The 23,750-nt window shown below is 39.4% G+C and overlaps 3 protein-coding genes across 5 annotated transcripts; all 3 read left to right on the top strand.

Annotated features, from left to right (window-relative positions):
• Positions 1-958: 958 nt before the first annotated feature.
• Positions 959-4,094, top strand: LOC110671187 (serine/threonine-protein kinase AtPK2/AtPK19). The gene is made up of 7 exons (XM_021833582.2): positions 959-1,112; positions 1,357-2,315; positions 2,528-2,610; positions 2,687-2,807; positions 2,937-3,110; positions 3,251-3,358; positions 3,577-4,094. Exons 2-7 carry the CDS (start codon positions 1,662-1,664, stop codon positions 3,877-3,879), a joined length of 1,443 nt encoding a protein of 480 aa, XP_021689274.2. The 5' UTR covers positions 959-1,112; positions 1,357-1,661; the 3' UTR covers positions 3,880-4,094.
• A 303-nt stretch (positions 4,095-4,397) lies between these two features.
• LOC110671186 (serine/threonine-protein kinase STN8, chloroplastic) lies at positions 4,398-7,252 on the top strand. Of its 2 annotated transcripts, none has more exons than XM_021833580.2 (4): positions 4,398-5,187; positions 5,470-5,643; positions 6,093-6,497; positions 6,665-7,252. In XM_021833580.2, exons 1-4 carry the CDS (start codon positions 4,618-4,620, stop codon positions 7,010-7,012), a joined length of 1,497 nt encoding a protein of 498 aa, XP_021689272.2. In that variant the 5' UTR covers positions 4,398-4,617; the 3' UTR covers positions 7,013-7,252. The 2 variants fall into 2 exon arrangements, with proteins under 2 accessions (XP_021689272.2, XP_021689270.2); XM_021833578.2 differs by having other exon boundaries at positions 4,410-5,202.
• Positions 7,253-9,792: 2,540 nt separating this feature from the next.
• On the top strand, positions 9,793-13,239 carry LOC110671208 (receptor-like protein kinase FERONIA). 2 transcript variants are annotated; one of them, XM_058144242.1, is made up of 2 exons: positions 9,794-9,947; positions 10,541-13,239. In XM_058144242.1, the coding sequence occupies exon 2, from the start codon at positions 10,600-10,602 to the stop codon at positions 13,030-13,032; it is 2,433 nt and encodes an 810-aa protein (XP_058000225.1). In that variant the 5' UTR covers positions 9,794-9,947; positions 10,541-10,599; the 3' UTR covers positions 13,033-13,239. The 2 variants fall into 2 exon arrangements, with proteins under 2 accessions (XP_058000224.1, XP_058000225.1); XM_058144241.1 differs by having other exon boundaries at positions 9,793-13,239.
• Positions 13,240-23,750: the final 10,511 nt, after the last annotated feature.

The raw sequence follows: 23,750 nt of genomic DNA, 5'->3' as shown, positions 1-23,750 counted from the left end.
AGTAGAAAACTCTGCCTCTTCTATGTTTTAACTAAAATTAATAAAACAATAAAATTAAATAATATAACTAATCACTATTAAAATAATAATTAATCATCATTAAAATAATTAATATTATCGAACCATAATTTTAATTCTGCTATTAGCCATATATTTTATTTTGTAAAATTTTATACTTCACAATATATGAGACTCTCAATATTTTTAATTTAAAGTAGAAAACTCTGCCACTTCTATGTTTTAACTAAAATTAATAAAATAATAAAATTAAATAATTAAATAATATAACTAATCACTATTAAAATAATAATTAATCATCATTAAAATAATTAATATTATCGAACCATGATTTTAATTCTGCTATTAGCCATTTTATTTTGTAAAATTTTATACTTAACAATATATGAGTAAAATATTAATAATAAAATTTAATCTATATTTTCTTTTATTTATATTTTCATAACATATTATAAAATTTTAATAATAAATTTTTTATTTATTATAATTTTTTAATATATTAGCTTAAGTACATTTAATTTATGACAAATTTTACAAATTTACCACTGAATTTATTTGCTATCTAATGTGATTATATTAAGCATTTAAAAATATAAAAATAATACTTTTTAAATAATATTGTATTAAAAAAAATTAAAACAAATAGTATATTTTTTTGGTTCAAAAGGCATATACCCATTTAAAAAAAAAATAAAAGCAATCCGAAAAACTAAAAAAGCATATTCTTATGTTTGGTCCATGATCTTCACCTTATTGCAGTTACCCTCCCAATATCTCAGCCTCTAAAAGCATGGCACGTGTCATAGGACAATACAGGAGCATCGCCACTTTGAAGAAACTGCTCAGGTTCACGCATTCAATATAAGTGGCGACGCGGCACCACCGCTTTAGGATCTCTCTTTCGCACACGTCTCATAACTTGTCGTCTCTCCTGTGCGTCCTCTCTCAGGTAGTCTCCATAATCCTCTCCAATTTTGCGTCTTTTATTTGAGTAATTGGGTTCCCTAGCTAGGTTTGGTTCTCTGCATTTCAATTTCCTGTAGTATTTTATTCAGATGTGGTATACATTATGACTTTTCGTTAGGTTTATTCAGGTTAGGTTTTTGGCTTTGAATATGATTTTGATTTCTGGATTTTCTTTCATTTTTGACGGAGTTTGAATTTGGAAATGATCATTGCTTATCTGATTATTGTATTTTCTGTTTAAATTATTATTATTATTGCCTTTTTCTTCCGGAACTCATCTGGTTTGATCGTTTGTTCGTCCCAAAATACATATGCAGTTATTTTCTTTCGTATTGATGATTTTCTTACCCAGGAATTTAAATTGAATTTCAGATTTGATCTTCATGAATTCAAGAACTATTGGGCCATCCTCTGTTTCCTGCAAATCGGGAAACAATAACAGCTTCTTTTTCTGGATTTTGTTTAACCTGTTGCCAAAGTTTCTGGGGACTCCTACTACATACGTTGACTTCCTTTTGATTAAGGCCATTGATAGGAGTCCCTCTGCTCTTCGTGTCTTGGAGATTTGCACAGAGATCACGATTTAGCCGTGATATATTTGGCCAACTGCAGTTAGTATGTGTAGGGAGTGATTGCTTCAACTATCTGCAGTTGGCATCCTAATAATACCTGGTAACATGGTTTCCTCTCAATTATCTAGGATGACCAAGACCAACATGTGCAAGCCATTGCTTAGCCAGTTGTTTTTTTCTGAGAACCCTCCAGACAGTCTAGTGTCAGACCACGTTGAGCTAGACTTTACTGATGTATTTGGTCCTTTGCCAGTTCAGGCATCAACTGATGTGAATTGTGGTGATTTGGCAAATCCTTTGACCGGGACAGATATTACTGAGCTTATTTACGATGAACCAGTTGTCATTTACAGCCGATCACATTCATTGGTTGGTCCATCATCTTGTGTTAGCCAGTCACTGAAGCTCAGTAAGCTCACTTTACATGAGACAGAAGATTCTATGGAACTAGCGGAACTTGAGGAATCATCCATAGATGATGAGGCTGTTGAGAAAGCTGTTGAGAATGTTAGTGGAGATTCTTTGGAGGTCCTAGGCATAAGGATTGAAGATTTTGAGGTTCTGAAAGTTGTTGGGCAAGGTGCATTTGGGAAAGTTTATCAGGTTAGGAAGAAGGGCACATTAGAAATATATGCAATGAAAGTCATGCGGAAGGACAAGATAATGGAGCAGAATCATGTTGAGTACATGAAAGCTGAGAGGGACATTCTGACAAAAATAGATCATCCTTTCATTGTGCAGCTTAAATACTCCTTCCAAGTAATCTTTCGTCTAAACTTCACTTGAATTTGTAATTTCTCTAGTTTTAAAATGCTTTTAGCTTTTTAAGAGGATGAAATATATTTCCTTGAGGAATTACAATTTCTTGTATTTTTTTGGGCTGTGGATGCAAAATTTGGTTTCCTTTTTTTTTTCCTTTTATACTTTGTTGGACTTTGGAATATTGATATTGGGTTGTTCCTGGCATGCAGACCAAATATAGATTATACCTTGTTTTGGATTTCATCAATGGGGGTCACCTCTTTTTTCAGCTCTATCACCACGGCCTTTTCAGGTATCTTTGTTATTTGTGTTTAGATTTTTTTTTTAAATAAGTTTGTAGTTTGTTAATACTTGCAATTGTATTTTAGAGAGGATCTGGCTCGTATATATGCTGCTGAGATTGTTTCTGCGGTATCCCACCTTCATGCAAATGGTATAATGCATAGGGATCTTAAACCTGAAAATATCCTGTTGGATGCCGATGGCCATGTAATCTCTCTCTTTTTCTCTCTCACAAGCACACACAGCACACACCCATGCACACTGTCAGATACACCTAAATGCACTGTAGGAAGGAATTAAAACAAAGATTTCTGACACTATAAATGTTTTTACTAGGTAATGTTGACTGATTTTGGCCTGGCAAAGCAATTTGACGAAAATACAAGATCAAACTCTTTGTGTGGAACAGTTGAGTATATGGCACCTGAAATTGTTCTTGGAAAGGGCCATGATAAGGCTGCAGATTGGTGGAGTGTGGGAATTTTATTATATGAGATGCTTACCGGAAAGGTTGGTATTTTCACCAAGTTAAATTCTTTATGATATCCTATTGTTTTCCCTTGATGATTTCTACCCTATGTTGGTCATTTAATGATTTAAAGGTGGTGTGATTTATTAATTATTGCATTTGATGACTGTTGCTATTGCAGCCTCCTTTTATCGGTGGGAACAGGGAGAACATTCAACAGAAGATTGTTAAGGATAAGATCAAGCTACCAGCTTATTTGTCAAGTGAAGCACATTCTTTGTTGAAAGGGGTAAATGTTCATGTCTCTGACTGATGTCTTGTACTTTTATTTGTTGATTGGAACTTGGCATGTCGTTGACTTTAAGTTGTCCAATTTAATTGACAATCTAAGCCTTGAAGTTAGGTTTTTAAGGTGTGGGGTGGGGGTTTTTGGGGAGTGTGTTTGGGGACTAATTAGCCCTGGTTACTGAATGGAGAACTAAGAGAATTTGTTGCTTTTCTATTTAGCTGCTACAAAAAGATGCCAGCAAGCGCCTAGGAAGTGGACCTACAGGAAGTGAAGAAATTAAGCGTCACAAGTGGTTGAAGCCAATCAATTGGAAGAAGTTGGAGGCAAGGGAAATTCAGCCCAGTTTCCGTCCAGAAGTAGCTGGGAAACTCTGCATTGCAAATTTTGAGAGGCGATGGACTGAAATGCCACTGTCAGATTCTCCAGCTGCCAGCCCCAAAAGTAATGTGAATCCTTTTGTGAACTTCACTTACGTAAGACCCGCTGCCTCGTTCCTTCAAAAGAACAGCCGTGTATTGTAGCTGCCATGTTTATGTGGTGTGATTCTGAAAAATTCATTTAGGTATTGTTTTATGGGATATGTAGTTTCAATTCGCAAGGATAGTTGTGCCAATGAATAAAGTTCATTTCGATTGTTGAATTGTGTTTGATATTCTTAATTAAGATGTATACATTCAGACAAAACGCTCCCTGTGGGCGTTTGAGAGTATAATATGTTCTAGAAATTGATGACTTATGTCTGATAGTAATTATGTTGGGCAGCGGACATATGCCTTGGATTTAATGTAAAAATCTCTGAAATTTTCCATAATAATTTCAGTTTTATAGCGTAAGGATTTTTTTTTTTTTTTTTTTTTGAGAAACATACTGTAAGGATTTAAAAAGTGAACATAAAGGTAATCCTATGAGGAATTGTAAGCGATGGTTGGATTTCTTGTAATGATGATAATAATAACAAAATTGAAAAAGGCTAGCATCATGTAATTTCGGTCTGTTTATTTTGAGAAAATTAATCCATAGTTTGTTACACGGTATACGCTCAAAGGAGAAGAGTGCAACCTTAGTCTGTTGGGCCCATTATCTGTTGGGCCCATACAGTCTAGAGACCTTGTGGGGCGAAATGGGGCTGAATCTTTGTCCACGTATTTCCTACCAGCGCAGTGGATAAATTGTAAAATGTCATGTGGCAAAATATTAGCCTCCTGCCCTCCTGATTTAATTGAATTTCGTGAGGAGGCAGCCTGCGCTCAAGCAGTGGCATGGCTTCTCTTTTATCTCCAACTGCTGTTGCAATTCAGCAGTATCCTAAAATTCTTTGCTTCTCTGCTTTCAAGCCCACTTTTACTTTCCGCCATAATCTACATTCTTTCACTAAAGGCTTCAAGCATAACCCAGGAAGGTGCAATGCATTTTTTGGCAACATCCCAGATGATTCATTAGATCCCACTCTCCATCCGGACCAGTTCCCTATCTTTCAATCTGGGTTGGTCCAGTTCCATAGAATTACTGACGATTTATCTGAGTTTCAGAAATGGGGATTATTGGTTTTTGGTGGACTCGCATGGATTTACTTAACTGCAAGGCCTGGTGTACTAATAGGTGCCATTGATGCGTACCTTCTGGCTCCTCTGCAACTGGGTTTGGACAGCTTGAGTGGACGACGGCGCTTGAAGAGTACTGACTTTATGATTGAAAATAAATTGGGAGAAGGATCTTTCGGTGTTGTTTATTCAGGGGTAATTATTCCAAAAAATGTGACTCTGGAAGAGAGGGGGCAAAAGAGAAGAAGGGGAAAATCACTGGAATTGAATGGGAGATACAAAGAGAAGGTTATTCTCAAAATGGTAACTTTATGACTAGTAATCATCTTTGCTAAGCTCTTTCTATAACCAATTGCTATTAACTTCTTTCTTTTCCCTTTCTATTGTCATTGTTTTACATTCCGAAGATCAAAGGAATTTCAATCCTTAAGTATAAAATCTAAACCAAAGTATGAGTTCATAGTCTTGTATCAATTTCATGCTCGTAGGTGAATTCTATGGTTGCTCGTGCGATCCTTTTCTACTTACAAAACTGATGGGAGTTGGATTGTTATCAATGGGAATATGCAGGTGAAGGTTGGAATCCAAGGGGCTGAAGAATTTGGTGAAGTTGAGGAGTGGTTTAATTATAGGATGTCAAGAGCAGCTCCTGAAACATGTGCTGAATTCCTCGGTAGTTTTGTTGCTGACAAAACGAATTCACAATTTACACAGGGTGCAAAATGGCTTGTTTGGAAATTTGAGGTACTCCAATTTGAAAATTTTCAACCACTTTCTAGTGCACTAGGGAGGGATTCCCTTTTGAATCAACAAAAAATTAAAGCCTTTTCTTAATCTGCCTTATGTAACATCAGATTTTGAATGATATTACAACTCATTTGGACTGATGGGATTTTGAAACGAATGGATATTTGAATTTGACACTATGTTAATGTTTAGTAATACTTCAATTAACATAAATCGAAATCTTCTTCAACATAAGTTCACACCTATCTCTATGGATCCTTAGGAAGCATGGAGGATACAAGTTAATGGCTTTCTGCAGCTTCTTCATATGTTTATTTTGATGTTCTAAACATTTCTTGATTAAATAAAGCTCATTACTAAATATATGCTCATTCTTCTACAATAAAAATAATTTGAGGATGCACCAACCGTCTCTTGTGCTAATTGTAGGGATGTCCATGTGACAGGGAGATCGAAATCTTGCTGATTATATGAAAGATCGTAACTTCCCTTTTAACTTGGAGTCTGTCATGTTTGGACGTGTCCTGCAAGGAGTGGATTCTGTTAAACGTAATGCATTGATCATCAAGCAAATAATGCGCCAGATTATTACTTCACTGAAAAAAATCCATGATACGGGAATTGTTCATCGGGATGTAAAGCCAGCCAACTTAGTTGTGACAAAGAAGGGAAAGATCAAGCTCATAGATTTTGGGGCTGCCACTGACCTTCGAATAGGCAAGAACTATGAACCCAATCGAACTCTGCTCGATCCTGACTATTGCCCACCTGAGCTATACGTACTTCCAGAGGAGACCCCAAGTCCTCCGCCAGAGCCAATTGCTGCCTTGCTTTCTCCAATACTTTGGCAGGTACTATACTGCCTAACCTCTTTTGTTTGCATGAAACGAAATGGATTCAAATTTTGGTGCCTTTTAGAGGTGTGTATATACATGTGTGTGCCTGTGTATGTGTTGGATTAAGCACAATGCCTATGTTCTTTGAAGTTCTTAAATGAAGTTTGCAATTTCTGTTGCAGCTGAACAGTCCTGATCTATTTGATATGTATTCTGCTGGGATTGTACTCTTACAAATGGCCATACCAACTTTAAGGTCCGTAGGAGGCTTAAAGAATTTCAATGCAGAGCTAAAAACGGTTGAATACGACTTGAATAGATGGAGAAAGGACACTCGATTGAGGCCTGACTTAACAATTCTTGACCTCGACTCAGGTAGAGGGTGGGATCTTGCTACAAAACTGATCTCAGAGAGGGGTAGCCTTATGAGAGGCCGTTTATCGGCAGCTGCTACTCTTAGGCATCCTTATTTCTTGTTGGGTGGTGACCAGGCAGCTGCAGTACTTTCAAAGTTTAGCTTAAACAAATAGTTACCTGTAATAGATCCGTGAGTCCATGTCTGCCCCCTCTGATTTTCATTATCAGTTTCCTTTTCTTCTTAGATACACTTTTGATTTGCATCATTAGTTCTCACAGGACATGTCTAAATCATGCTCTCCCTATATTATGCTGAGGTGTCAGGTGTGTGACTTGATTGTTTTTCAATTCTCAGAGAACAGAAACCTCCCAGAATTTTCTTCTTAAATGATTCAAGTTATGAGATAAAACAACTGAATCCTGTTTGATTGAATGACAAGAATGGGAAAGCAGATCCCTCACGTGAAAGTAGACATGAGCATAGCTGTTTTGTAACCAGTGGCTTGAGGAACTCGAAAAATTATCATCTGCAGGGAGCTCTCTTGCATTCGATATGGCTTTTGGCAACAATGAGAACAGGGTCCTGGTTTTTTCATTAGTTACTAGTATCTATGGGAAGAATGTGATACAATTGAAGGTTTAAGTTTTTGCATAAATCTTTGATAATGTAAAGTCTTTTTCTTACTCTGTGGAATGTAGCATGCCCTGCACGAGTAATAAGATAGAGCTCTATATTTTTGAGACAAATGGTGTATGATAACAACTAAATCTTAATCCCAAATCAGTTAGGGTCATTTTATGAATCATTTTTTACCATTCAGCTTCAGCTTTATTTGAAATCAGTTCCTTATCATTATTTGAAATATTCCTTGTCAATGTTTCAAAAGTGTAAATCATTTGATATTATTTTCTCACATCATTTTAGGTATTTTTCTTTTTCTTCTTAATTATCTTACCACTAAATTATTACATTTCTATACGGGAGCATTCAATACTCCAAATTAGATATGGCCAAATCATCTTAGTGGATCCTCTTATCATTTTCTCAATGTGTACTATAACCTTATTAATTATCATGTGACTACTTAGATATCCATCTTAACATCAAAGTTGGCAAATCTTTTGCTTACAAGTGCAACAGCCGAGAGCTAAAAAAAAAAAACCCCAAAGCCGTTCTCAATCATGCTTATTTGAAGCTATTGGGAGTGGATATCTATGTTAGAATTTGATTTTTATTAATAGCTTGGCTTTTCAATTCAAAATTTTCTCAATTCACCTATAATTAAATGAAAAAATAAAAATATATTTTAATTTAAAATTAAATATTTCTCCATCTTTGTCATCTCTCTTCTCCTCTCTTTCCCATTCCCCCTCTCTCTCTCTTTCATCTCTCTTTCTCTCTCTCTCACTTCTCTTCCACCCCCTCTCTACTTTTCTGTATCTCACCTACGCACACACTTTCACAATTCAAATAGGAAATTTGTGATTGACACTAAAACTTAAATAAGACTTTTCAAAACTCATAGTAAGTTTAACCGAATTACTTACATCAAACTTTTACTAAACCACATGCATAAACTTACCAAATAATAAATATATAATCATAAATATTATATTTCTTGTATCTCCCATTCTCCTCTTCCAAGCACAGTCAGACAGCATATAGATAATGCAGGTAGGTGCATACGTAAAAGTTGGAGGTATCACTCCCAAGGTAAGTTATATACATGGAAGGGTCTTGTCTTACGAAATAATGAGACCCAAAGAGGCTTAAACTAGCTAGCTGATCAAATGTCATCATGTCAAGGTGACAGTGCCATTGCACATATCAGCAAAGACACCAACAACTACCACTATATAGAGAAAGAAATCAATCCATATCTTTTGTTCTTGGCTAATAATGGCTTGTAAGAACAGGATCGAGATAAAGGAAGGAGAAGAAGTGGCTTGTACGAATGGAGCAACTAATGGATATGGTAACTTTGAATACAGATCACAGGTTAGCAAATGTGATAATCTCATTTTCATTATATTTGTTGAGTGGTATTTCCAAATATGCTTTCATTAAGCCTTTTGTGTTTGTTCTGTTTCTTTTAAACAGAATCGCCAATCCATGGAGCATATTTCAGTTGTTAGCTCAAACTCGGATCCATCTAAAAAAAAAAAAAAAAAAAAAACTAAAACTCCATGTATCTCATTATAATAGATGACTAGATGACTATCTCATTATAATAGGCGATTTAGAAAAAAAAAAAAGAGAAATTTTTACCTAAATCAAATTTATCATATATTCAAAATATAAATATGTAAAATTTATTTATTAAATAAATGAGTCTTATCATACATTTTGTATCTTAAATTTATGTAAATTTAATATAAACAAGAAAATTTCTAAAAAAAAATTATAATCACTATATAATTTTTTTTTAAATAATATTCATATTTATATATATATTTATTTATTATTGACTTATTATTTTATGTAATATTTAAATTTACATAAAATTATTGTTTCATAAAATTATTTGAACGTAGTGTTAAAATAGACAAATTTGAAGGATAAAAAATAATATTTATAATTTTCAGCACAAGTATTAAACTGAAGGGAAAATTTTATTTAAACATAATTTATTATATTTAAAATATAAATATATAAATTTTATTTATTTTAAACATAAATTTTAGAACACATATTTTATTTTAAATTTATAACGAACCGGATAATTTTGCTAAATTCAAGGGAGAAACGCGTGCACCGCCTCTCAACTCTTAAATCACTTCCCTACTGTTCTGCACTGTAACCAACTCAGCATCAGCAATACAAACACAATTGGTAGTTGGCGCCTCCAAGGTCATTCTCGTCATTTCATAATGAAAAGTCATTTATTTTTAAAATAAATAATTATTACTAATACTATTCTACTTCCATAATTAGCGACAGTTTAAGTTGAAAATTTATTAGTATCCGTGTCTTAAAATAACTGAGCAACTTTCCTCTTCTTTCTGCTCTCGCCTCTCGGCTTGTGAAACACGCTCCTTTTCCCTCTGTGATGAGATATCATCTCTCTGGTTTGACTTGCTGAGCTAGATTTCTCACCTGCCTGCGAGGTAAGACCACAGCTGTAGTTAATCTTATCCTCCTCTTGAGCTGAAAATAGCTTGAATTCCTTTTCTTTTTTCTAGTAATGGTTGCTTTCCTTGCTTTCTCTGCAATCTAGTGTTAGTTTTCTGCTTCTTTTTCTTTTAGTCTATTGTTTTTGTGGATCTGGGTTTCTTCTTCTTTTATGGGTTCTTTGCTTTTTTGTTATCTGAAAAGTTAAGGTTCAAGCTTTAGAGTTGATTTCATTGGGTTCAAGTCTCAGATCTTGCATTTTCGACTTTGCTGCTTCGTCTTAGTATTTCATCTTTTTGGGGTTCTGATTTGGATTTGGGTTAAGGGTTAGTCCTTTTTCCGCTTCATATAAGTTGTTAATTCTGCTTCTATTGTCAAATTGGAGTCCATAGGTGGAGAATGGGTAGGTGTTTTCCTGCTTCTGCTCTCGTTTTACTTTGCTTGGTCTCTGCAATTCTTGTTGCCTTTGCCCAAAATTATTTGCCAACTGATAAAATACTGCTAGATTGTGGGGCAACTTCGGATGATACCGATTCCGATGGTCAGAAATGGACTGCCGATAAAGGTTCTAAATTCTTGGTATCGACAGGGAATTCGTCCACATCCCCTGCTGCCACCCAAGATCCTGCAGTCCCTCAAGTCCCTTTCATGACTGCTCGAGTTTTTCACTCTGATTTTACCTATAGTTTCCCCTTGGCTGCTGGTCGAAAATTCGTTCGCCTGTACTTCTATCCTGCTTCGTACAATGGGCTTAATGTATCTGATTCTCTCTTCGCCGTCACAGCTGGGCCTTTTACTCTTCTTAAGAACTTCAGTGTTGCTCAAACAACAGAGGCTTTGAATTTTGCTTTTATTGTGAAGGAGTACTCTATCAATGTAGATGGTGGAACATTGAACATAACTTTCAGCCCATCTTCAAATTCTTCAAAGTCTTATGCATTTGTTAATGGGATAGAGATAGTGTCGATGCCTGATATTTATAGTAATACTGATGGAACTTTAATGATAGTGGGTAATTCCGCTCCATTTACTATAGATAACAGTACTGCGCTTGAGAATGTTTATCGGTTAAATGTGGGCGGGAATGACATCTCGCCGTCAGGAGATACAGGTATGCTTAGGTCTTGGTTTGATGACCAGGCATATCTTTATGGAGCAGGGTTTGGTGTTGCCGAGACTGCTGATCCAAACATGACAATTGAAAGCCCGGTGCCTCCATATATTGCACCTCTTAATGTCTATTCTACTGCTAGATCAATGGGACCGAGTGTTGGCGTCAATTTGAATTACAATTTGACTTGGATTTTTAGCATCGACTCTGGTTTCAGTTATTTGGTTAGGCTTCATTTTTGTGAAATTGCCTCAAACATAACCAAGATTAATCAAAGAGTGTTCAGCATCTTCCTCAATAATCAAACCGCTGAGGATCAAGCTGATGTGGTTGCCTGGGCAAATGATCACAATGGAGTTCCAGTGCATAGGGATTACGTGGTGCTTGTTCCTGGTGGGAGCCCTCAGCAGGATCTGTGGCTTGCACTTCGTCCAAATACAGATTCAGTCTTGAAGTCTCAGTTTTATGATGCAATCTTAAATGGAGTGGAGATATTCAAAATTAGCACTCCTGGTGATGGTAATCTTGCTGGGCCCAATCCAATCCCTGCTCCTAAACAGGAAGTAATTGACCCTTCATTGGTCAGACCATCATCAGGCTCTGGCCATTCAAAGAACCAGAAAGCAATTATAGCTGGGGGTGTAAGCGGTGGAGTTGTTATAGCACTTGTCATTGGTTGCTGTGTTATTGCCGCATCTCGCCGTCGTAGACAAGGGAAGGAGGCAAGTGCAAGTGATGGGCCATCTGGGTGGCTTCCTCTTTCTTTGTATGGAAATTCTCACTCTGCTGGTTCAGCAAAAACAAACACGACAGGAAGTTATGCTTCCTCTTTACCTTCAAACCTTTGCCGCCACTTCTCTTTTGCTGAGATCAAGGCTGCTACTAACAATTTTGATGAGGCTCTTCTCCTTGGAGTGGGAGGCTTTGGCAAAGTCTACAAGGGGGAAATTGATGGTGGGACAACTAAAGTAGCAATCAAGCGTGGCAATCCACTTTCTGAGCAGGGTGTGCATGAGTTCCAAACTGAGATTGAAATGCTCTCAAAACTTCGACACCGTCACCTTGTTTCATTGATTGGGTACTGCGAGGAGAACTGTGAGATGATCCTTGTTTATGATTACATGGCTTATGGAACACTGCGTGAGCATCTATACAAAACCCAAAAGCCTCCTTTGCCCTGGAAGCAAAGGCTTGAGATATGCATTGGTGCTGCTCGTGGTCTACACTATCTCCACACTGGTGCCAAACACACTATTATCCACCGAGATGTCAAGACAACCAACATTCTTTTGGATGAGAAATGGGTTGCAAAGGTTTCTGATTTTGGCTTGTCAAAAACGGGTCCTACTTTGGATCACACCCATGTTAGCACTGTAGTGAAGGGTAGTTTTGGCTATCTGGATCCAGAGTATTTTAGGCGACAGCAACTGACTGAAAAATCAGATGTTTACTCTTTTGGAGTTGTGCTGTTTGAGATCCTGTGTGCTCGACCAGCCTTGAACCCAACGCTGCCAAAGGAGCAAGTCAGCTTGGCAGAGTGGGCTGCTCATTGCCTCAATAAAGGCATTCTGGTTCAGATTGTTGACCCCTATCTGAAGGGGAAGATTGCACCTGAATGCTTCAGAAAGTTTGCTGAGACTGCAATGAAGTGTGTGGCTGATCAGGGCATTGAGAGGCCATCAATGGGAGATGTGCTTTGGAACCTAGAGTTTGCTTTGCAGCTGCAAGAGAGTGCAGAGGAGAGTGGGAAAGGTATTGCTGGAATAGATGACGAGGAGATGCCATTTAATATGGCCTCTAAAGGGAAGAAAGATCCTGATACTTCCCCTGGCTTTGATGGTAACATTACAGATTCAAGGAGCATTGGAATGAGCATGAGCATAGGCGGCCGGAGCCTTGCTAGTGAAGACTCAGATGGATTGACACCAAGTGCTGTGTTCTCACAGATCATGAACCCAAAAGGTCGTTGAGATCAGAGGGACTGCGTTTGCTGCTACACCAAAATCTGCAAATTTCCATCTACTGTCAATCATCTAAGGAACTGATTTGGCAATTCATTTAATCACTATTTTTTTAAAAACTTCTTTCAATGTTAATGGTATGTTATGATCAATTCAATTATAATTTGTATCTACAATTACTTGAAGAGTGTAAAAAATAAGTTGTTGGCACTTCCATTCGCTATAGCACATTATTATTTGGTATTGACATCATATTTTCATGCTTAGATGCTTAGATCTTGGGAGTCTTCTCTTCTTCCCAGTTAGGTAGACTAGATGGGTTTGATTTCTGAAACAAGTAATGGGAACAAAACAAAGTTGTGGGTGACCGTGACCCAATTACCATAAAAACGGGGTCTACTAAACCATCCCATGTGGGTGGAGCCATGTTGAACGTTGTAATGTGACAGATGATCAAGGACAGTGACATCCCAACCTTGCCTGCCCTAAAATTGTATAAAATAGAATTGATTAGGGAAGAATATTAGGATCAGCTGGCAAAGGCAGTGGGAGAGCTGTATGTTTATTTTCTACTTTGTCTAGTGGCCAGCCTCATCTTTTCGCTGACTAATTGATGAGAGAGAGAGAGAGAGACAGAGAGTTTTTGTATTATACATTTGAATTTTAATGTTAACCAAAACATAAAATAAGCATTAATATAATTGTTGATTAGGTATGTAGGCATTTAATTGACCCAGTTGTTTAGCCGATGCTTTCGTGCTTCTTTTTCTTTTGTTTTCTTTTCTCAAACGAAAATGAAATTTTTTTCTTTTTCCAACGAAAACGAAACAGTTTTAAGATAGAGTCATAGTGGGACAAATCAGGTGGGAACACAGCGTTTGAACAAAAATGATCTGAATTTGAAATATCCATTAAAAATATTTTATCATTCTTTTGTCATTATTCATTAAATAAAAAAAAAAAAGGAAGATGATTGTAATTGGAGGGACCTTTTCTTTAAAGAACAGTTTCCAACTGGCTGGACTGCTCCTGGTGCACACGAATTCTGGATTGGTAAGAGGTTCCTTTCCTTCCGTCCAATTTTCAAATGAAAAAATGGAAAATGGCTTACATCTAATGCTGATAGGCTGTATAATTGTTGGTTGACACCCCTCTAATGGACCAAAAACCATACTTCAATAAACACTAATAGACATCAAGAAGATCAGCTTTTACAAAGATTTTTTAAAACTAACAGGCTGAAGAAGTTATTTAATTTTGGAAAATTTAAAATTTGATTCTTATATTTTGTTATATATTATATTTTAATATTTAAATTTTGAAAAATTAATGATTTAGTTCTTAAATTTTACACAATATTACACTTTTATCCTTAGATTTGAAAATTAATTATTTAAATACTAATTATAAATTTAGGACAAAATTTAAATTTAGAATTAAAATGTTATATAGGACAAAACTCAAAAATAAAATTATAAATTTCTCTTTAATTTTTTCTTTCCTTGAATAAATTATAGGCATATATCCAAAAAAATATATATATGAATTGCATCTTAAACTCTCAACTATATTGACTGTGTCGTCAAAAATAAAGAATTATGTAACACCCCTAAATTTTAAATTTTATGAGTATTTTTTGTATTTTAATTTTATTAAATTTTTGAAATTTTTTTGAGATTTTTTGGATTTTAAAAATCGGGTTCGATTTTTCGAAAATATAAACTTTGATGATTTTAAAAAAATTAATTTAAAGACCACGTGGCAAAAATAAAAATATATTTGCAGTCTACGTATTTTTCTGAGTTTTCTGGAATTTTTTCGGAATTTTTGGACCTCGTTTTCTGTCCCGAGGCAGAGTAAAAATTCAAAATTTTGTATTCTGAATCGAACCGGCCGAATCGAACCGGACCGGATCGGACCGATCGAATCGGACTGGCCCTTTTCTTCCTTCCCTTTTTCTTCCCCGCGCGCGTCGTCCCTCTCCCTTTTCTCTCTCTTTTCTCTCTCCTCCCCACCACGGCCACCACCACTCACTTCACCACTGGGCCACCACCAAACACCGACGATCACGCCTAAACGGCTTGAAAACGCAGCGAACGCCTCTGGCTGCGTCGCTCCAGCCTTCCCGCCAATCCGGCCGATCCGGCCACCGATTGGACCGGGTCTTGTGTCTAAAATCATCTACTCGGCAAGAGCTTTCCATAGAGACCAAGAACGCCGAAATCCATCGAGCGGTTTGTCCGATTTTTGCTCCGGAAGATTTTAGCCTATTTCGACTTTTGGGCTAGATTTCTCGAAAACCGTGAATCCCACGAGAAAACCGAGGCTACCAGCACGCTCCACTCGTCGAGAGCTTCGCAACGACATAAATTTTGAATTTTTCCGACACCGTTTTCGGTGGGTCCCACGGAACTTCGCAGTGTATTTTCGAGCATTAAATGAGCTTAGAAAATTCTGAAAAATTTATGTACTAACCCCCGTGTTATGGGCTTCGTGTAGGTATCCTCGATTCGCGGAAATTCGACAATCGACCGGGTCTACAAAATTCCGGCCAGACAGACCCGTTACCGGAAAAGTCTCCGAATTGGACCGAGGTTTTGGCTAGCCCCCCATTGTCAGACGTCCCGAGCGCGTTCCCGAAGTCAGAATCGGCAAAGGTAAACCCGAACCTTGCTTTTTCGTAATTTTCTAGTGCTTAAATAGGATTAAAAATCCATAAAATATTTGTGGTAGCTTAGAAAATTACGATTCTTTTTGCAATAGCTTAGTAATATTGCTAAGGACCGCGGGGCAAAGTTTTATAATTTTTAGAGCTTGTTTGGCGCTTTTGCAAAAATGATCAATAATAATTACTAAATTTAAATTTTGCGTATTGTGATGGATGATTGATTTGATGGGCCCAGGAGGGGCTGTGTGATATGATTGAACTGTGGATATATGGATTGTGAATATAGAAGTGTGTTTTGAGCCATTTTGCAGGTTGGGTAGGTCCTAGGTATAGGGGAGACTCTGCCGGATTTTCGGCACGACTTAGGACGTATTGGTCTTTTTCCTTGTTTGTATTGAGTCAAATTTATTAAATGATTGTAATAAAATTGTCAGGTGAGCCGGGACAGCCTTCTTCCTTCGCCCAGCCGCCTCAGTGACCATCACAAGTCTGTGAGTAAAATATTAATTTTAATTGTAATTTCGATATTATTATATGTTCAAGTATGCCCATGCATCACTTATATGCATATATTTATGTAGTTAAACTCTAGGCACGATTTATGTTGCATTCATAACTGTTGATGTGCCATGGATGTTGTTGTGGTAATTTGGAGCAGTGTGCGTGCGTTGGCGTGCGTGTGATGTGGTGTGGACTATGGATAGGACGGGGTAGTCACGGCTTGAGTAATTCGCTGGGACCCGATCCTTCGAGGGGTAGTCACGGCTTGAGTAATTCGCTGGGACCCTCGATTTGGTTATTAAGTGGAAGTCCGAGCTTGAGTAATTCGCTGGCACCAGGTTGGATTAAAGAGAGCTGTATAGGGGATCAGCTCCCATATGTTATGATTGATACTACAGGGTGTGTGAGTGCTCCAAATTACCTTTTTGATGTTATGATGTGAAAATGTTGTTTATGTTGCATTTCACTCTACAGAGTGCATTAGTTCAGATAGTTATAGAGATTATAGTTAAGATTGATATTTTACTCTCTGAGTCGAACGCTCACTCCTGTTCAAAAATTTTTACAGGCCACAGGAGGATATTTTATTCTGGGTTAACTTGCTTTTATACTTCGCAGGTTGTTTATCTTTATTTGTGTAATTTTATTTACTCCTAGAATTTCCGCATGTGTTAGCAGTATTTATTTGAATTTGGTCTGTAATATTATTATCATGTTGGACCTGTAAACTTAATATTCTATGTCGGTTTGATGGATTGGATGAGGGAGCTAAGCTCCCATTTATTTTTATGCTGATGAGTATGTGGAGGGTGAGCTGAGCTCCCCAATTGAGTATTATTGTGTTTACAGGTCGGGTGAGTCAAAAACTCCCCGTTGGAAAGTCCATTTTATGGCCGGACTCTGTCCGTTTGTTTTCTTGAAATTGGGCCCAAATGGGCCTTAGAGTTGGGTTAATGAACAGTTAGGCTTACTACGGGCCTCGGGGGCTTTAGGCTGGCCCAGGTCCTAGTGCCGGTCCGGCCCTGAGGTTGGGTCGTGACAAATGTGGTATCAGAGCTTAGGCTCCAGATTCCTAGGGAAAAGTTGTCTAAGTGTTGGGAAGAGTCTACTAGGAGTCACATGCGGAAAAATAGGGTTCACATTAGTCTTGCATTGTCATCTTTGCTTCTAGTCTCTGCTCCATATATTGTGTAAATATGAGTCTATAGAGCTGTGTAATGTGCAGTTTTGAATTTTGTGGGCTAATGCTGCTGAATTTCAGGAAAATGCGTAGAAGCAAGAGAGCTGCCACTGCACTAGAACCAAATGTGCCTGACGAGGTGTCAGCACAGGATGAGGCACCTGCCCCGAGGAGGCGGGGTAGGAGGCCTAGAGCTGCTCAAGTAGAGAGGAGCAACAACCCCAAAGACAGTCCTTTATGGCACAGGGTCCCATGGACCCCATGGCAGCTACTCTAGCTGGGTTGCAGAGGACCATCGACATGATGGCGCAGTATATGGTACACCCTCCACAGCAGCAGCAGTCCACTGCACCAAGAGAGGAATCTTACAAACATATCATAAATTTCAAGAAGTTGGTGCCTGGTACTTATGATGTGGCAGACGATGCATATCGGTTTTTGGATTCCTGCAGACAGGCAGGAACAGAATTACAGTTGACTGATAGAAGATTGATAGAGTGTATGCAGCATGTCATGGGGCCTATGCCTAGACAATGGATGAATGACTACGTGTTACCCCGGACGGAGGGTTTGACATGGGCTCAGTTTGTGGAACTGTTTATCAATCGGTTTGTGCCAGAAAGCTTCAGAGATCAGAAACAGTGGGCCTTCGAGGCCCTAAGATAGAATGGCAGTGCAGAGATGAATATGCTCTGCACTTCGAATTGAGCAGATATGCCCCTACAGCAGAGCTACGAAACTATTAATGTGAAGAGGTTCCTATAGGGGCTTGCCAGGAGGTATGCAAACTGGCCATGATGTCCAGTCGTCTTTTGATGTGGTGGTTGATCGAGCTGCAGATTGAGATTAGCTATGCTGTGGATGACAGCGGAAGAGCAAAGAAAAATAGAGCAGAGGGTTCTTCAGGTGTTCCCCAAATGGGTACTCCGGATAGTGGTGGCCAGAGTAATTACAGAGGAAAGGGTAGGAGCAAGAGAAGTGGTTTTAGACACAGACCACGAGGATTCGCACTGTGGTACGGATCCAGAGTGGTCACGCCTGGGTACAGCAGCCTGGTCCGGTTCAGATCCTCCTTGGCACCTTGTGCACAGTGTGGAAGAGGACATTCAGACCTTGTTTGATGGGATCAGAGTATGCTTGTGTGTGGCCAACCGGTCACTTTGCTAGAGAATGCCCCATGTTCGTGCCGAGCCACGATGGGGTCACAGGTTCATGCGAATGTTCCTAGATAATTGTATCCGGGTGCTTCCAACATGGCGGCGATCGATTCGATGGCCGAGGACAAGAGGGACGTGGATTTGGAAGCGGTCGAGGTAGAAGTCGATATCGAGTTCTGCCACTCAGGGTAGGGGTCAAGCTCGGGTTTTCACCCTGACCCATCAGGATGCTCAGGCTTCGAATGCAGTTGTGGCAGGTATTCTTCTGGTCTGTTCTTATGAGGCTCGTGTTTTGATAGATCCGGGTGCTACGCACTCATTTGTCTCCCCTGTGTTTGCCATGAGGTTGGGTAGAAACCCTACAACTTTAGAGTGCCCTTTGTCGGTAGCTACCCCGCTTAGTGACAACATAGATGTAGATATGATTTTTCCGGGTAGCCCAATGGTTGTGGATGGAAAGATCCTCCCAGCAGACTTGGTTCCTCTACCAGTAATGGATTTCGATGTAATCCTGGGGATGGACTAGTTGGCAACTCATTATGCCACCTTAGACTGCAGGAACAAAAAGGTGTATTTCCACATACCTGGTGTGGAAGAGTTTAGCTTTGATGGTGACAGGAGCGTGGCTCCATATAATTTGGTGTCAGCAATTAGTGCCAGAAAAATGTTGAGGCGTGGATGCCAAGGGTATTTGGCATTGGTGAGAGATACATCTGTAGAAGGTGTCAGCATGGAAAATGTTCCTGTTGTCAGAGAATTCATGGATGTCTTCCCTGAAGAGCTTCCAGGGTTGCCACCAGAAAGGGGAATAGAGTTCTGCATTGATGTTGTTCCGGGTACAAACCCCATATCAATGCCACCTTACAGGATGACACCAGCAGAATTGAAAGAGCTGAAGGAGCAACTACAGGAGCTTTTGGACAAGGGTTTCATACGTCCGAGCACTTCACCCTGGAGTGCTCTTGTTCTATTTGTTAGAAAGAAGGATGGGTCATTGAGGTTGTGTATTGACTATAGACAGCTGAACAAGGTGACTGTGAAGAACAAGTATCCACTTCCTCGGATCGATGACCTGTTTGATCAGCTCCAAGGGGCTAGATTCTTTTCCAAGATAGACCTGCGATCAGGCTACCATCAGTTGAGAATCAAGAATGAGGACGTGTCCAAAACGGCTTTCAGGACAAGATATGGTCATTATGAGTTCTTGGTGATGTCTTTTGGACTCACTAATGCACCAGCAGCCTTCATGGACTTGATGAACAGGGTGTTCAAGCCATTTTTGGACCGTTTTGTCATCGTATTCATAGATGACATTCTGGTATACTCTCGGACCGAGGAAGAACACGTGTGGCACTTGAGGATGGTGTTGCAAACCTTGAGGGAGCACCAGCTATATGCCAAATTTTCAAAATGTGAATTTTGGCTAGAAAGCATCTCATTCTTGGGACATGTGGTTTCTAGTGACGGTATTCAAGTGGATCCCAAGAAAATTGAAGTCAGAATCGATTGGCTTAGGCCTACAACGATCACCGAGGTGCGAAGTTTTACGGGTTTAGCTACTATAGGCGTTTTGTGCAAGATTTCTCCAGGATAGCGGCTCCCCTAACTAAGTTGACCAGGAAGAATGTTCCATTCATTTGGACAGATGACTGTGAGGTGAGTTTCCAGAAGCTTAAGGTAGGGGTGTGCAAACGGTCGGTTCGGTTCCGAACCGAACCGAACCGAAAAAACCGAAAACCGAAAATTGAAAATTTTAAAAACCGAACCGAACCGATTGATAAGAGAAAACCGAACCGAATCGAACCGATAAATTTCGGTTCGGTTCGATTTTAAATCGATCAAACCGAAATTTATAAAATTTCATATTTTTAACATTAAATCTAAATAATAAAAACATAAAAACAAAAAAAATTGGAAATCAAAACTAAAAAATCTTTAGGTTCGGTTCGGTTTTCTTTAATTTCGGTTCGGTTCGATTCGGTTCGAATCGATTTTTTTTTATTTCCTATATATATTAATAATTTCGGTTCGGTTCGGTTTTTTTGATTTTTTTTATGAAAATAACCGAACCGAACCGATTAACCGAAATTATCAAAATTATAAACCGAACCGAACCGATTAAATTTTAAAACCGAACCGATTAAACCGAATTAATCGGTTCGGTTCGGTTTTTCGGTTAAAACAGAAAACTGCACACCCCTAGCTTAAGGAGTGTCTAACCACTGCCCCGGTGTTGACACTACCTATGAGTGGTGAAGGATACACCGTGTATTGTGACGCCTCCAGAGTTGGCCTAGGGTGTGTTTTGATGCAGAATGGAAAGGTAGTGGCTTATGCTTCAAGGCAGCTGAAGAGGCATGAGCAGAACTACCCCACACATGATTTGGAAATGGCGGCTGTAGTCTTTGCACTTAAAATCTGGAGACACTACCTGTATGGTGAAGTGTGTGAGATATACACCGACCACAAGAGTTTGAAGTACATCTTCCAACAGAGGGACTTAAACTTGAGACAGAGGAGATGGATGGAGCTTCTGAAAGACTATGATTGCACCATCCAGTACCACCCTGGGAAGGCCAATGTTGTGGCAAATGCTTTGAGCAGAAAATCTTCTGGTAGTTTGGCGCACATTTCAGCAGAGAAGAGACCGTTGATTCAGGAGGTACATAAGTTGACGGATCAAGGTTTAATCCTAGATCTGTCAGATGAGGGGGTATTGTTGGCTCACTTTTGATGGGCCGGACTTGAGAGACAGTCGAGTTTCCCGGCCACGAGAGACCAACAATTGATGAAGATCATAGAAAGAGTACAGCAAGGTGAAGGTGGTGAGTTTGGATTTGCCAATGATGGCGCCCTAGTGCAAGGTTCTAGGATATGTGTGCCCGATGTGGACAACCTCAGGAATGAAATCATGCGAGAGGCACACTATACACTGTACAGTATCCACCCAGGTTCCACCAAGATGTACTATGATGTGAAAGATAGCTATTGGTGGAATGGCATGAAGAGAGACATAGCAGACTTTGTGTCAAAGTGCTTGACTTGTCAGAAGGTGAAGTTTGAACACCAGAGACCGTCAGGGAAGCTGCAAGAGCTCCCTATCCCAGAATGGAAGTGGGAAATGATTACTATGGATTTTGTGACTGGGTTGCCTCGTACCACGCGAGGATATGATTCGATATGGGTAATTGTAGACCGCTTGACCAAATCAGCTCACTTCTTACCTGTGAAGACTACATATTCTGTGGCACAGTATGCCCGGTTCTGCATTCGAGAAATAGTCAGATTGCATGGAGTTCCGGCTTCCATAATATCTGACAGAGGGCCCCAGTTCACTTCTCGGTTTTGAAGAAAGTTACAGGAGGCACTTGGCACACAGTTGAACTTCAGTATGGCTTTCCACCTTCAGACAGACGGACAGTCCGAAAGGACAATCCAAACACTGGAAGACATGCTTCTCATGAGTGTCTTGGATTTTGGAGGTCAATGGGATGAGCAGCTAGCTTTGGTGGAGTTTGCCTACAACAACAGTTATCACTCCAGCATAGGGATGGCACCCTATGAGGCACTATATGGAAGAAAGTGTAGGTCTCCTCTGTGTTGGACGGAAATGGGGGAAGCGAAGGTGCATGATGTAGACCTAGTGCAGTACACTTCAGAGGTAGTTCCTTTAATCAGGGAACGATCAAAACTTTTCGATGGCAGAAGAGTTATGCAGACCCCAGACGGAGGGATGTGGAGTTTGCTGTGGGCGACTATGTATTCCTGAAGGTTTTTCCAATGAAGGGAGTCATGAGATTTGGAAAGAAGGGCAAGTTGGCACCTCGGTATATTGGACCTTTTGAGGTTACTAATAGAGTTGGAGCAGTTGCCTACCGGTTGGAGCTACCACCCAACCTTTCTCACGTTCATCCCGTGTTTCACATCTCCATGCTCAGGAAATACATTCCCGATCCTTCTCATGTCTTTGGTAGGATGTGATAGAGCTAAAAGAGAACTTGACATTTGAGGAGCAGCCTGTAGCCATAGTGGACTACCAAGTGAGACAGCTGAGATCAAAACAGATTCCTATGGTTAAGGTTTTGTGGAGGAGTCAGTCAGTGGAAGAGTGCACCTGGGAGTCAGAACGGGACATGCGTAGCAAGTACTCTTATTTGTTCAATGTATAATCATGTGCTTTATTCTGCCTTGTATAAAATTCGAGGACGAATTTTCTGTAAGGGGGGAAGAATGTAACACCCCTAAATTTTAAATTTTATGAGCATTTTTGGTATTTTAATTTTATTAAATTTTTGGAATTTTTTTGAGATTTTTTGGATTTTAAAAATCGGGTTCGATTTTCCAAAAATATAAACTTTGATGATTTTAAAAAAATTAATTTAAAGACCACGTGGCAAAAATAAAAATATATTTGGAGTCTACGTATTTTTCTGAGTTTTCTGGAATTTTTTCGGAATTTTTGGACCTCGTTTTCGGTCCCGAGGCAGAGTAAAAATTCAAAATTTTGTATTCTGAATCGAACCGGCCGAATCGAACCGGACCGGATCGGACCGATCGAATCGGACCGGCCCTTTTCCTCCTTCCCTTTTTCTTCCCCGCGCGCGTCGTCCCTCTCCCTTTTCTCTCTCTTTTCTCTCTCCTCCCACGGCCACCACCCAGCCCGGCCGGCGCGCCGCCCGACCCGGCCAATGGCCGACCGCCCAAACGGGAAAACGCGCGCAACGCGCCCCTGGCGGCGCGCATCGCTCCAGCTTCCCCGGCCAAATTCGGCCGATCCGGCCACCGATTGGACCGGGTCTTGTGTCTAAAATCATCTACTCGGCGAGAGCTTTCCATAGACACCAAGAACGCCGAAATCCATCGAGCGGTTTGTCCGATTTTTGCTCGGGAAGATTTTAGCCCATTTCGACTTTTGGGCTAGATTTCTCGAAAACCGTGAATCCCACGAGAAAACCGAGGCTACCAGCACGCTCCACTCGTCGAGAGCTTCGCAACGACATAAATTTTGAATTTTTTCGACACCGTTTTCGGTGGGTCCCACGGAACTTCGCAGTGTATTTTCGAGCATTAAATGAGCTTAGAAAATTCTGAAAAATTTATGTACTAACCCCCGTGTTATGGGCTTCGTGTAGGTATCCTCGATTCGCGGAAATTCGACAGTTGATCGGGTCTGCAAAATTCCTACGAACGGACCGATTCTGGAAAAGTCTCCGAATTGGAC

The sequence above is a fragment of the Hevea brasiliensis genome, chromosome 3, assembly GCF_030052815.1.
Source record: "Hevea brasiliensis isolate MT/VB/25A 57/8 chromosome 3, ASM3005281v1, whole genome shotgun sequence".
NCBI classification, from domain to species: Eukaryota; Viridiplantae; Streptophyta; class Magnoliopsida; order Malpighiales; family Euphorbiaceae; genus Hevea; species Hevea brasiliensis.
The sequence above is the reverse complement of the archived record's forward strand: the minus strand, read 5'-3'. Positions and strand labels throughout refer to the sequence as shown.